Source organism: Gossypium arboreum, chromosome 5 (genome assembly GCF_025698485.1).
Source record: "Gossypium arboreum isolate Shixiya-1 chromosome 5, ASM2569848v2, whole genome shotgun sequence".
In the NCBI taxonomy this organism is placed as follows: Eukaryota; Viridiplantae; Streptophyta; class Magnoliopsida; order Malvales; family Malvaceae; genus Gossypium; species Gossypium arboreum.
In genome coordinates, this window is record NC_069074.1 from 3,383,420 (window position 1) to 3,398,661 (window position 15,242).

Below are 15,242 nucleotides of genomic sequence, written 5' to 3' on the forward strand. Positions count from 1 at the left end.
ATAATTATTTGGTATGGTAACGGTGATAGAAGTAAATCTGTAGTGTATCTTGTCTAAATATCTAAAAGAATTTATTAAATATATTGTTATTGAAAGTAAAAAATTAAAATAAGATTAAAATGATGATGAGTGTCTTAACTATTTATTTTTAAATATATTTTATTTGAAAATTAACTATTTATTTACAAAATAAATTATATTATTATATGAATGTTTTAGTTTTTACATAAAATTTAATAAAACTCACACGATAATGTTAGAACGTAACACCATAGTTTTTAAAATTTTAACTTTATACTTTCATCAAAGTTTTCATAGATTATAATAAAAATATTTTTATATGATTTTTTTCATGTTGTAAGTACATCACTATTTAATAGTCCTAAAAAATTAAATAAATGAAAATATATATATAAGTTTTAAAATCCACTCGTACAATTGAAATAAATTTCATATTTAAGATGTTAGGTAATAATCTTAAGGATAAAATATATTATAAGTTTATGTACTTTTAAAAATTTAAAATTTAATTTTATATTTTTATTTTTAAGAATTTAGTTTATGTAATTTTTATATTTTAAAGTTTAAGTTTTACTATTAATATTATTAATTTTATTGTTAAATTTGTCGGTGTGACTTTTAAAAATAAACTCACTTGATAATTATGTAATGAAAAATGACGTTGTAATAAACTTAAATTTAAGGACAAAATTAAAAATATTTAACAGTTGAACCTGAATTTTAAAATCTGAAAAGTTGAGTGACTAAATTCCTAGAAATGATAGCATATTTTTGCATAATCCTTTTTCTATTTATATAATGTTTATAATTACTCATAAATTATTTTTCTTTTGTTAAATTTGTTAGTATGACATTTAAAAAACTCATTTGATAGTAATGTAACTCAAAAATGACAGATAGCATAATTGAATTTAACAAAATAATTTTAACAGTAGTAACAAGTAGACCTTAATTTTGAAATATAAGTAGAAGAACTAAATTCATAGAAATAAAAATACAAATATCAAATATCAAAATTTATGAAGAGTAAAAGATTTATGACATATCTTAACCGAATATTACATGTTGAATTGATGTAAAAAAAAAAGCAATTCACTTTAGTATATTTATTTGATATTTAGATAATAAACATGAATAATTGTAATTCATTAACTTAGATCAAGAAATTACATTACATAGAAATGGAATTAAAAATATAATAACGAAATAAAAATTTTGGTCAAATAAATTGATTCTTTTATGGGTAAGATAAGATTTGAAAAGTTTTAGATGGGTATATTATGAAAAATTAGAATATTTATTTGATAGTAATATAATTAAAAATAATATTATAATAAATTTAAATTTAATAATTGAATAAAATTTTGAAATATGAGTAGAGAGATTGATTTAATAAAAATAAAAATAAAAATATTAAATTTTAAAATTTATAAAGAGTATAAAATTTATAGCATATCTTAATTAAAACGAATAGTTTTTTCTAAAAAGCAAATTACTTTATAATAAATTTAATATTTAGAAAACGAAATATTCATTAACTCGGATCCAGAAATCACATTACATAGAAATGGAATTAAAATTATAAAAGGAATCAAAAGAATTTGGTCAAATAGTTTGATTCTTTTACGGGTAAGAGAAGATTTGAAAAGTCTTAGACGAGTATATTGCAACTTTTGCTGCGAAAAAAATATTTTGAATTTAATAAAATTAAATAATTTTTAAATTATAATAAATTTGGGTTAGTATTTGATATGGTGTATTTTCTCTACAATAAATTTTAAAAAATTATCACATATTTTTTCTTTAATATTTATTTTTAATATTTTATTATATCATTAATATTTGTCAATTTCTTGACTCAGCTTGTGAAATCGAAAAATTATATTAATAGTGTACAAAATGTTATTCAAACAAAGTAATGCATTTGGGTGTATATTACTCGAACTAAAATACAAGTTCAAGCAGCAATTCTAATTACGTACAACATTTCTTGTGATAGTTGAAGACTCAATTTAATTTATTCATTTTTATTATTTTTAATTATATAAACCTATTTTTTTAAAATTTGTAATTCTATTAGTTACCAACAGTTTCTCTTTAAAAATAGATGGCCTTTCATCAGCTTCTTAATTTGTTTATGTTTTAGACCTATGTTATTTTAAGTTTCATATATTTTTTTTGTCTGTTTTCCATTGTTTAATAAGTTTTCATTTTTAGAAGTATTTATCTACTCTTATAGTATGTTTTTTTAGTATTACTTATGCATGCAATATTACTTTTGCAAGTGATTTTAGAGGTAATTTTGCCATCATCCTCTTAAATTTGGTGGATATTTGGTTTTTTTTGTTGATTTTTACTTGTCGCTTTGAAATATATGGGTCTGATTTCTTTATTGTATTAAGTACTTACAGTCACTCTAAATTTATTGTGCTTTAGTTGTGACAGAGCCGATGAGTGTTGATTGTAATTTTTTCCTTAATTGTATAGTCCAATCCATAAAATGAATTAATAAATTTTCTTTAAAAAATTAAATTGTAGGGTGAAATATCATATTGGAAAACAATATAAAAAATTAAAAATTGTTGCAATTACGGAAATGCAATTACTTGATTAATAATTACACGTGATAAATTTATCAATTAAGCAGCTTGAATTTAAACAAGGTAATTCTCAGAATTGTGAAAAGAAATTGATGTGGGAGGCTATAATTAGCTTCCCAGAATAATGGTAATTAGCAATAAACATCAAATTAGTTACCATAATTGGTTTAGCTTTTAGCGCTAATCTTTTATAATAAAAGCATTTAAGTAATTTAAATTTTAAAATTCGAAATATTTAATGTAAAGGCAGCGATGTTAATACACACTTAAAAACTATATAATAAGGAAAGCGTGCCTTTAAAAGAAGTTTATATTAATTGAAAAATATTTATAAAACCGTTAAACTTGTATAGGATTAACCCAAGCCGACGGTCAAGATTATATAATTGATGGAGTAATGCGGCAGAGATAGTAAGGTCCATTTATAGTAGCTTAGTAACGTTTCTACAGAATCATTAGCGGGTGAAATTACAGTAGAGAAATAATAAAGAATATGTAAATGTCGCAAAAAAAAAAAAAAAGAATGGAAGGTTTTGAAGAAAAAAAAATATATAAACAAGCTCAATTACCAAAATAATTCCTCAAAAAAGAATAAATAAAATAAAGAAAAGATGCTCTGTTCTGTTGACATGAAAGAGGGAGAGAAAAAAAACCTGAGACAGAGAAAGAGCGGAGAATTGCTTTGCATCCAAAAGTTCAAAGGAGGAAAATAAAAATAAAAATAAAAAGAAAGATTTCTGTTGTTTCTGGGAGTTGAGGCATTTTGGCCATCAACATCATCATTGTCTCTTTGTACAGCTTTTACTTGCAAAGCTTTTCTTTCTCCCACAGTTTTATCTTCCAATTCACTCCCACTTTCAATTCTTGTCTTTCTACTATCTGGGATTTATTTTATAAGTTTAAAAAAGGCAGTGGATAAACTTGGAAAGATTGAAACTTTGGGTTTCTGATCTCTGTTGTTGCTTTGTTTTCTCATCTGGTTGTTTGGATTGTTTATTTTTATCGATGACTATGGAGGAGAAACTGGGTGGTTCCAATGGTGAAGATGGTGGCAGGGACAGGTTTCCAATTGGTATGCGTGTTTTAGCAGTTGATGATGATCCTATTTGTCTCAAAGTTTTGGAAAATCTCCTTCGTAAATGCCAATATCATGGTTAGTGGTACTTTATCTTTTGAATTCTGCTGAAAATTTTCTTCCAACTTGAAATTTGCTTCTAGATTCTGCTGACAAGTTACGTGTTTACTGTTCTGTTTATTCTCAATCCTTAATTCAAAATTTCATTCATTGTTCTAAAAATGTTAAATAAGTATTCTTAATGTGTTTCTGTCAGGAAGATCTGTGTGTTGTGCTTAGCATGCGTTTAGAATTAGGTCTTTGTAATTGTAGTATGCAAGGTTTGACTTTTAACAATGTTGAGACAGTGGGCTTCTGTTTGACATATCATATATGCTTTCTTTTTCCTGCAGTTACCACAACCAATCAGGCAATCACGGCCCTCAAAATGTTGAGGGAAAACAGGAACAGATATGACTTGGTTATTAGTGATGTTAATATGCCAGATATGGATGGCTTTAAGCTTCTTGAACTTGTGGGGCTTGAAATGGACCTACCTGTAATTAGTAAGCATTAACCCTTTTTTCCATTTTATTGCCTGAATTTTACTTTTTTTTCCTTTTCCCCTTTTGTCTTTTGAATTCTTTGTGAAATGAATTAAAATTTCTATTTTTTTGGGTGAAGCTCGTTCCCCATAATTTTCTGGATCTAAATTTGATTAATAGAGCAGAAAGTGACGATATTGTCTTTTTTTTTCATGATGAAATTTCAGTGTTGTCAGCTCATAGTGATACCAAGCTTGTAATGAAGGGGATTACTCATGGTGCTTGTGACTACTTATTGAAGCCGGTTCGCATTGAGGAGCTAAAAAACATATGGCAACACGTCGTGAGAAAAAAGAAACCTGACTCTAAGGATCAAATTAATGCATCAAATCAAGATAAATCTCGGGGAGGAACCGGAGAAACTGGTCCAACATCTAGCAGTTCTGACCAAAAGGTCAGTAAGAAGAGGAAGGACCAAAGTGAAGATGAGGATGAAGAGGGTGACGATAATGGACATGAGGACCCTTCAACCCAAAAGAAGCCTCGAGTTGTTTGGTCTGTAGAGCTGCATAGGAAGTTTGTTTCAGCTGTCAACCAATTGGGTCTTGAGAGTGAGTTTTATGCTGTTGAGATTAATGTCTCTTATTATGATCTAGTGATTCTCATGCAACTTGCATTTTAGTTCTAACCTTTTTGTTTCCTCTTTGTTTAAATGCAGAGGCTGTTCCGAAGAAAATTCTTGACCTCATGAATGTCGAAGGCCTTACAAGGGAAAATGTAGCAAGCCATCTACAGGTAACCTCCTTAAGAATGTTGAGGGCCCACAAGGGAAAATTTAACAAGCGATCTGCTAGTTTCATGTTACAATTAGCACATCGTTAATGAAGTTTTACAACTTCAATTCAAGCTTTTGTAAGAGTTAGGCTGGGCCGTAGGCATGGGAGAAGTGCATATACTTGAATTATGAGCTTTTATAAAAGTGTGCAGTATTTAAGCTTACTATCTTATGCTGTCTTGCAGAAATATAGGCTTTACCTAAAAAGACTCAGTAGTGTTGCAACTCAACAAGCTAACATGGTTGCTGCATTAGGAAGTAAAGATCCGTCTTACTTGCGCATGGGTTCACTGGACGGCTTTGGAGATTTTCGCACATTGACTGGACCTGGAAGGATTTCAAGTGCCTCTCTGTCATCTTATCAGCCAGGTGGATTGTTTGGGAGACTGAACTCCTCTGCTGCTTTAAGCCTACGTGGGATTTCTTCTGGTGTGATTCAGTCGGGACATTCTCAAACATTGAGCAATCCGATCAATGGTTTTGGAAAGATCCAGCCAGCCGTGGTACCTGCAAACCAGAATCAAAATGGGACTTTGTTTCAAGGGATCCCGACATCAATCAATCAACTGTCGCAGAACAAGCCCACCAACCACTTTGGAGAATTTAATCGCGGTAATGATCCAAATGCTTTTGGTGTTGCTACGAACTTCCAAGATGTGAGAGTCACGGTTGGTGGCTCAAGTAATACTCTACCTGTTTCCTCGGGCAACCCTTTGTTGTTACAATCAAACACACAACAGACACAACATAGTGGTGCATTTGGAAATCAATCATCATCCCTTGGTGTGACATCACTGAATCAGGAACCATTTGACATGAACGTTCGTGGTTCTTCTAATTTTCTTGATCATGGTAGATGCAGCGAAAATTGGCAAAGCGCTGTTCAATTATCCAGTTTTCCTTCAAATGCATTGTCAACAAGTGAAGCTTTCAGTCATGAGCAATTGCCGAATAATAATTTGCAAGAAAGTATTTCTTGGACGAGCTCTCACCTTAGTAGCAGCCCTCTTGATCTTTCTTCTTCCATGGCAAATCCAGCAAATTTGGAGGACTCTAGAGGAAACATCTCCCAAGTCAGTCTAAATAATAATGTCATTCAGAATATTGATTACACAACAAAGCAACAATGGGGAGATAGCAGACATGATTACAACGGCAATATGAATAATTCATTCAGCCGAGGAGACTCCCTGGTCCCTGCAAGTGGACCTATGATGGACCAAAGCAATCTCATCAGTGATAAAATGAATGATGTTTCTTTGTTCAGCCAATTTAGTGGTGACAGTACTTATGTTGTTCCACACCTTGATGGTGAGAAATCAGCTTTCGACACAAAACCAAGATCCAATGAGGACTTCCTATTTGAGACAAAGCCACAAAACGGCTTCAATCAAAATAGTTTTGAACCTTTGGAGAATATAATGATGTCCATGATCAAATCGGTATGAAAAGAAAACTTCCATTGTTGCTCTTAATTTTGAACCCTTGTGAGCATAGTGGCTTAAAATGACTAAACTTTTTTATGCAGGATCAAAATAATGAGACCCCATTGATGGATGGGGAATTCGGATTCGACGCGTACTCTCTTGGATCTTGTATATGAGATGGTTGATGCTGATTCTGAGATAAAAGACAATACAAAGGCATAAGTCTACTCTTTTTTATGGGAATCTCTGTTGCTTCATTTAATATATTGAAATTGATGGCAACATCCTCCTTTTTACAATTTCTTTCTTTCATGTCCTTTCGAACACATTGATTGAATTGTAGTTTGAGAAATTTATAGTTTCTCCTAGTTTTAGTTTCATTTGTATTTTGTTTTTCCTTGTTTCATTGAAGGTAACACAAGAACTTGGAGTTTCAGTATTTCCACAGCTGAAAACATAGCTTTTAGATGGAACATGAAAAGCCCTTCATGTGTGCATAACAACAGTGACTGAATATAGTTCTGAATTCGCAATTGCTGTGTGGCTGATGGGTTTTTTTTTCTTCTTAATTTCAAGGTTAATTGAAATAGCCTTCTTTCTGGTATTGGAAGTTCATAGTCCTAACAATGAATAAATAAATGATCAAGGTGATATGCTTCAAGTAGTAGACTATGTGATATTTGACTGAATTAAACAGAGAGTTGTTCTTATTCTCCTTCCCAACCCATTTCCCTAGCTCTATGTTCCCATGTTGTAGTGAGTTTCCTCTCTTTGATCAGCAAAGCCTCAGCCTTTTCTCTAGCCCCCTCACAGGTTTCCGTGGCAGCAATACATTTTTCAGCTTCTCTTTGGTACTGGGAAGCCACCCTTTTCGCTTCACCAAAGGTGATGTTCATATGGCGAGCATGCTCTTCAGCAACAGCCTCTTGCAACTTCAATTCCTCTGTCAGAAGGTCTATAAATTGCTTCTCCATCTCTTGCTTCAGATCAGGGTCATTGCGTCCACAATCTGTGTCATCACGCTAACATGATATTGGATGGATTTTTAAAGAAATATAACCAATTTGAGTTTATCTAAAAAAGGAAAAAAAATCTCCAACCTGTATCTGAGAGATTGGCCAACCCTGTTAAAATAATAACAGTCAGCAGAAATATATGAACTCAAATTTAGTTTTTACTTAATTCAAATGTATGCACGATAATGACCAAGGAAATATGCACCACAATAATTAGCAGCAAATTGAAGGACCATGGATTTCCAAGCAAACATGAATTTTATGCAAAATTAGCAGCAAAAAACAGATCAAGATCTCAAATGTCTTAAATGGATATTCCTTAACTACACTCCAATGAACAAACAACCAATCAGAATCAAAATTTGAGAACAACTCAGAGTTACAAAGGAAATTAAAAAAAAAAAACATGAAATTTGAATAATAGTAATAAAATGGCGTAAAGAGGGAGGGAGTAAGTACAAGGGGCAATCTTGACAAGGGAAAGAGGTTGGGGGCAATCACAGATGCAAGGAGGGCAAGAGAATTTGGAATCAGCAAATCTGAGAGTTCTCTTGAATCTCCAATAAAGAGCAGGTCCACACACTCCCAATGCTGAAACTAGTGCAAATATCACTAAACACGACCTTAAACATGTTCCTGATCGGCGTAACATGTTTCTTTCTTGTCTCTCTTTTTACTTGTTGATTCTCTCACTGTCAGTGTTCTATGGAAACCAGGGATTCATTGATTGATGGCTCAGCGAATATATGAATCTACTGCTTCAAGCTTCACCTATCTTTTCAATGTTTGCTGCATCTCATGTTTGGTTCTTGACTTCTTTCATTGCATCTCAGTTTTTCCCCCAAAATCTAAAAGGCTTGGATTAGATACGAAGAAAGCTCTCCAGGCCCAACCTAATCCAAGTTGGCTTTGGGCTTGGTTTATTCATTTTATTTGGGATAACTCAACATTTAGTCCCTGAACTTGGTAATGTTTCCTAATTTGGTCACTGAATCTTTTTTGGTCCACAACTTGCAATCTTTCTCAAATTTGATCCCTATGATGATTTGGAATTTTGAGATCATCCCACATCATCACCTAAATTTTTTTTAGAAAAGAATTATATTTTTGTATGATGATATGGCACAGTATACATGGACCAAATTTTGGAAAACTTGCCAAGTTCCAAGACTAATGTGAGAGAAATTGTCAAGTTTCATGACTAGCGTGGAGAAAAAAAAAGTTCAAGGACTAAGTTGAGAAAAGTTTCCAAGTTCTGGGACTAAGTGATGCTTTATCCCATTTTTGTGTTATAAATAGAAGAAGCAAAAGCCTGGATTAATCTGGATCACTAATCTTGTTGGTAAAATGTTAAAGCTTCATGTTAGCCTTGGACGATAAATATTCATTCATGCCAGCACATTTATGAAATGTAAATTATGTAATAGTATTTTAAGACAGTGGACATAGTTTGTCATACAAGTAGTGAAAATGGTACATTCCTATATCAGCCTAAACAATTAGATTAGAGGATTTCTGCAAATTTGAGTTTCAAAACATTCTTTCAATCCAAATAATCTAGTTTTGCCAACACAGCTTCTGTCAGTCCTTAATTTAAGCATGTCTGAGATCCACATAGTACTCATCTAACCATCTTTGGATGATTTCAACTTCTTGCCGCCTTTGTTGTATAAGCCAGTCCGGATCGTCTTTTGTGGCGGCTCGGAAATCAACATGGTGAGCTCCTAATACATACCAATGAGAGAACTTGTTTAAGTTGATGACAACTAAACAAAAATGCTTAATCATAAATTTACATACCTTTTTCTGTGACAAGAGCAATGATAGTGGCGGATATATTTCTCAGCACACTGTATATATTTCATACCATAAATCAGTTTCATTGTGATTGAAATTGATTATAATTTTGGCTCATGTTAATTCTAATCTAAGAAGCTAACCAGCATACTGTTTCTAACATCTTACCCTCCTCTGCTCCATGGATCCTGCATTCCATTGGAAAATATGATGTTGCTACCGAATCTCTTCAATACTTTCTCGATTCTCTGCATACGAAAGAGACATTAATAGTTCAAATCGAGTATGGGACCGACATATTTCTCGAAAACGGTACATCTATATAGAAAGAACCAACAAGGAGAAGCGATGAAGAAACAAAAATTAACTCACTTCGCCACCGAATTCAGTTGTGATCCAGTGTGGCCGAGGCAAAACCCCGTATTTCATTCGGCATTGTTCTGCAAACCTTTTATAATCAAAGCCAGATGGAGGAAACATACTCTCATTAGAACAAGTCATTGGCATAACCATCTCCGTGCATGTCTGCATAATCATTTAGAGAATTACTTTCCGAACACTACGATGCATTAGGGGAGTAATCAAACTCTACTTTTAGCTTTTTATATTATTCCAGTCAACATTCGATCAAATGATACCGATTATCGTTCATCAGTTTGCTCCAGCATGTATATACACTGATATGATAGCAAGTTTACCTGCCAGTGCCAACCATGAAGACCATGCGGATCAACTTCATATTCTACCTCGAAGCAATTTTCCGTCTGAGAATAGTTGTAATATAAGCTTGCTGCTGCAAAAGCACGACTAAGCTTCGTTTCCCCCGATGGAGATTTATCAATTATCTTGCACATCTACGTGTAAAAGGATGGTTTAAGTGTCGAAAAATGAAATCAATAAGAGGATCTTCGAAAATGTTAAAATTTAGAGCTTGATGCAAAACAGCTTTATTTACACGTCTTACCTGCTGCACAGGATAAGCAGGTAATGGCTTTAGGAAATTTGCCTCAGTTGGATAGTTAACTATGGCTGTATAAACAAAAGCAGTCCATAGCCACTCTAGAACAGAAGCTGTTGAATGAAGGCTCCTGAAATTTGAACAAATAAATATGATTAATTATAAGGAAAAGAAAAAAAAAAAGTAAAACATGCACGGTAAAAATCGGTTCATAACATTAGAAATGCTAAATTTCTTGTGTGATTGCTGGTTATCAGCTTGGATGAAGGTAGAAAGATTTTTACGGAAAAACTAAATAAACAATTGTTTAAATGAAAGTTGATGTAACAAGATTCCCAGAATTCTAGGAAAAGACTTTGAGAATGTTTACAACACGAAAATAGTGCCTCATGCATAAATAAGCAGCTTGCACAACAATCTAACTCAGCAGACAAGTTTACTTAATATACTTCCATTTCCATGACTCACTTGCAGGTCCTGAAAGCTTTGCTTAGTTCAGCCAAGGCTTGTTTCCGAGTTGAAATTGCCACCAGTTCTGCCCAGCTCCCCTTTATCACTTCATAGCAATTCTGGCTTACATCCTGAATCCCCCATTTTAGTTTTAGTTGTAAAGGAGAACTCAAGAGATATATACAGTTTAAGCACAAATTCATCCATATGTGAGAACTAAAAAATGGAACCTTGAAATCCAGGGAGACAGCATCGTAGAAGCTTGACCATGGGATTATCTTATCGAACTGTAATATAGGGGCTGAAGAAGCCAATGCACCAATTGCTATATGAGGGTATTTAAGTCTAAACCATGCTGCCAACACTGTGAGAAAGAGAATGTTTTTCATAATCATAACAAAATGGCTGTTTTCTTTAATGAAATATTTCCATGAAAATTCTTTAATATCATCAGAAAGTTCCATTCAACTAGCAGAAAAGGATGTTCTAGCTAATTATTAGTACCAGTATTGTCATATTAATCCATAAATCAGATCATTAACTTCTTGAAAAAACACTAAGAAAATGGAGGGCCATATGGTTTGAACTTACATCCTCCATAAGATCCACCGAAGACCACCACTGGGGATGCTTCAGATGACAGGTTCTGCTTCAAGCTTCTTATCAGAACTGCTAAATCAGCCAAGGCTTGCTGTGAATTTAAGTACCCCAGGGTCTTTGCTGACTGGTATGAGTCTTTCCCAAATGGCATTGACTCCCCATAAAATCTATGCTGAAAAGTTCCCAATAGAAACAAACCCATTAACATTGATTACAAAAAGAAAAAAAAGAAAAATCATGTTTTGGAAAAAGATTTGGGTTTTAGGATGTGCTCTCAGTCATAGAAAACACCCACAGAGTTAAAACAGAGCAATGTATTTTCTGTGTTATTACAAAAACCAAGAAACTATTTTTGAGTAATGTGAGCTATTCCTCGACTAAAACTTCTTTTTGTTACAACTCAGATAAAAAAATCCTGAGAAAGTGAACATTACCTCAATGAAGAGAAGGAGAGCTCTGAACTTGGGAGCAATGTCAAGCATGAACCCTGTGTTAGCAGCAAACCACTCAATATCTCCTTCATTCCCGGTGTAGACAAAGATAGGAGAGCCTTTGTGCCAGTATTGAGTGTTAATTAGGTACTTTTGGTAGAATATTTTAGAGCTCTTGGGGTGGAAACTGAAATGGTCTAAAGTCTGAGGGAAATAACGAGTCTTAAATGGAAGCTTTGGTTTTGGAGTCTTGGCATGTTTGATTAAAGATTGATAGGCAGGTAGAGGGAAAAATGTTTGCAATGAATAATGCCCTGCTGCTGCTGCTGTTAGTGTTACACAAAATGTGATGATGAATAGAAAGAAAATAGATAGGGAAGGAGCCATTGGTGGTTCTACTGGGATTGCTGCTTTTCTGGAATTCAGCAGCTTCACTCTTTTTATAAGTTAGAACAGTGGGGGAAAACTAAAAGGAAAAGTTGATGATTCTATATGTGCATGGATGATGGTTATGGCATATCTGACATGGAGCATGATGAACCATGAAGTAGGCTAAACATTTTTATTTTTGGGTTAAACAATAATTTGTCACCTACCTGTCAACTGCCAGCTAAGGCAAACAAACAATAGCAGATTAGCAGCAGGTTATTGGATGAAAAACTGTCATAAATAAGCATCAATAAGATAAACTGATGTCATTGATTCCAAGCTTCCAACAATCAAACTGTTAGTGTTATCTCTATTTTACCCATCACAGTATCACACAGAGTAAATCAACGTATTGGAGACACTGTTTAGACCTTAGAGAAATTGGCGTCTTAATCATCAAAGACTATATATTAAGAAAAAAAGGAGGTAGTTTCAGGGTTGGCTTCAGAGGACTAGGCCTAGAATTTGAGTCAATGACCCTAGAGAAACTAGGGTCCAATACATAAATTATTTGTTTACTTATCAGAGCTTCAAGAGGCAAAGATACGACATGCCCTCTCTGCATCCCACTGAGCACCTTGGATTAGTATTAGAATCTTCAATGAAATTCTCTGGCATCAACATTGTTCTAGATTTTTGGTAATTACTGATTTGCTTAAAGGACAACTAGGTGGCATTCAATATCAGGTTTAAGTGATAAACAGAAAAAAGATTAATTATGTTAGGTCATTTGCTTTGAATTTATGATACCCTAAAACCAAGACCCTCGTTTGCATGTAGCAATAATTAGAAAAAGCCAACTGCAATGGTGGGGGCCCACAGGATCACTGCCCTGATCCCCTAAGAGCTTGTCCACTGAGGTCTTTTTGTCTTAGGATAGAAGCATATTGTAAGATGAAAGATATGAAGACAGAACAAAAGAATATCTCAGTTTTGATGTGATTTAAATCATTTAATGGTGTTGCAGTATCTTATTTATAGTAATAACATTATATTCATCAGTTTAGTCATATAGTAATTTTTTTAAAACAAATTTCTTAAATTTTCAATTCAATTAGAGACTGAAGTTTGGCAAGGACAGTAAACCTTGGTACCTTACACCATTAATTGGATGAGATACCAATTTAACTTTCTTTGATATTAAGAGCTTCAACCATACATTTCAAGGTTAGATGTTGATGAAATATTATCAAAACCAAAAGAAGAAATATAGCATTTAAAGTTAAAAAATCACAATAACAGGCATTTATTTTCTGGATTGATGCACCAACATAATTGAATTCTAGTTTGCCCCTAACCCAACCTACATATCTTACTCCATTAATGGTTTCCCTTTAGTTGGGTGAAATATCAATTTTTTTTTAAGAGCTTCAATCATATAGAGAAAGAAAAGAAAGTTAAATATATTTAGCAAAATATTACTAAAATCCACGTATGATGATTTGTGGGATATAAAGACTTACACATAAAGTTGTGCATGATAGATCATGTTTACTGATTGATTAAGACATCATTAGCTAAATAATGATTTTGAAAATCAATTGATACCTTATAATCCAACTGTATAACATAATTTTCTTGACAAGGCTAATGAGGGGAAATACCTTAAAAGAGAGCCAAAAGCAATGCTTTTATAACAGTAGTCTTTTGAATTTCTTGGCCAGCCTAGCAGGCATTATCTTTGGGTTTATGATAGTAGTATGTCGAAACCATTTTTAAAGATTTTTGAAAAAAATGGGAATCGACTTTTAAAACGAAAGTTTGGAATCACCACTAATCTTTTTTGATTTAGGTGTGATCAGATCACCTTAAGGTTGATCATTTTAATAAAACATTTGATTTGTTAAAATAATAATTTTAAGTCTATAAAAGTTAAGAAAAAGGGTTCGAGAATCAGTTACGCACAAGGAAGGGTTAGCACCCTCGTAGCGCCCAAAATTGGTACCAATTGATTATTTAATGTCCTATCGTTGAAAACTTAAGGAAAAATTGCCAAAATACGATTCCTTTAAAAATGTGTGATCACTCGAATTGAATTTCAAGATTCACTCGTTTCAAAGAAATAAAATACCACATCCAGCACGTTAGGACATGATATTTTAAGCCTCCAAAAATTGAGATCGCCTCAAAATTTCCCAAAACATGCAACGAACTCTTAAAAGGGTACTCCGTTATTTGACAAAACGGAAAAAACGAAACCCAACACGTTAGGGCACAATTTCCCAAATTTCCCAAACACAAAACATTGTCTTATTTTGAAAAAGTTTCCCAAATAAGCAATTATAAAATCGGCTCAAAATATATTCACTTGGGTTACTTAGGTAAAAAAGTAGTAATATATAATGAGAAACATACAAAGGATTAGGATACATGTAAAAGCGACATACCATATATTAAAAAAAAAACAATATTCACATTTGAAGGCTAATGAATTAAAAGTAAATTTAAAGAAGTTCCAAGCAAATTAACACAGACAATATGTGGCAAGTTTTAAAACTAACAAACAAATAAGTGACATAGAATAAATGCAATTTGGAATTATCAATATGCAAACAACCAAACATATATACACAAATCTTAAAGTAGCGTACATGAAAGTTCAAATAGATAAAAATAATTAAACAAAAATCATATATGAAATAATAATATTTGAATGAAATTTCAAAAGACATAATGTATATATAAGGAAAAGTGAATAACAAATAACGTAGTATTTGTCAATCTAAATAAATAATATACATTAAAATGAAAATTTTATATATAAAAACAAAGATACTAGCATATGAAAATATTCAAAATAGATATAATATACCATTTAAAATAGGATCCTTGGAAGAAGATATACATACATAAAATAATATAAAATCAATAATATATATATATATATATATATATATGCATATAAAGAGAAAATATAAAAAAAATTAAAGGAAATATTTACATAAAATAATAGGAAATCAATAATGCATACTTAGAGTAAAAAAATATAAGTTATGTATATACATGTATAATGATATTGGATTGGACATCTATAGATCTTTAAATATAGGAATATATGAAATAAAGAAAACTTAATATA

The 15,242-nt window shown here is 32.3% G+C and overlaps 3 protein-coding genes across 3 annotated transcripts; 1 reads left to right on the forward strand and 2 right to left on the reverse strand.

Moving 5' to 3' along the window:
* Nucleotides 1-3,148: 3,148 nt before the first annotated feature.
* LOC108470985 (two-component response regulator ORR24) lies at nucleotides 3,149-7,308 on the forward strand. Its single transcript, XM_017772533.2, has 6 exons — nucleotides 3,149-3,774; nucleotides 4,089-4,241; nucleotides 4,448-4,831; nucleotides 4,939-5,015; nucleotides 5,241-6,497; nucleotides 6,584-7,308. The coding sequence occupies exons 1-6, from the start codon at nucleotides 3,627-3,629 to the stop codon at nucleotides 6,656-6,658; spliced, it is 2,094 nt and encodes a 697-aa protein (XP_017628022.1). The 5' UTR covers nucleotides 3,149-3,626; the 3' UTR covers nucleotides 6,659-7,308.
* Nucleotides 7,136-8,356, reverse strand: LOC108470986 (uncharacterized). Its single transcript, XM_017772534.2, has 3 exons — nucleotides 7,958-8,356; nucleotides 7,583-7,606; nucleotides 7,136-7,491 (listed from the first exon to the last, which is right to left on the reverse strand). The coding sequence occupies exons 1-3, from the start codon at nucleotides 8,148-8,150 to the stop codon at nucleotides 7,190-7,192; spliced, it is 519 nt and encodes a 172-aa protein (XP_017628023.1). The 5' UTR covers nucleotides 8,151-8,356; the 3' UTR covers nucleotides 7,136-7,189.
* A 543-nt stretch (nucleotides 8,357-8,899) lies between these two features.
* On the reverse strand, nucleotides 8,900-12,287 carry LOC108472794 (uncharacterized). Its single transcript, XM_017774349.2, has 10 exons — nucleotides 11,738-12,287; nucleotides 11,295-11,475; nucleotides 10,934-11,067; nucleotides 10,722-10,834; nucleotides 10,260-10,383; nucleotides 9,994-10,149; nucleotides 9,668-9,820; nucleotides 9,464-9,543; nucleotides 9,299-9,348; nucleotides 8,900-9,222 (listed from the first exon to the last, which is right to left on the reverse strand). Exons 1-10 carry the CDS (start codon nucleotides 12,119-12,121, stop codon nucleotides 9,092-9,094), a joined length of 1,506 nt encoding a protein of 501 aa, XP_017629838.1. The 5' UTR covers nucleotides 12,122-12,287; the 3' UTR covers nucleotides 8,900-9,091.
* Nucleotides 12,288-15,242: the final 2,955 nt, after the last annotated feature.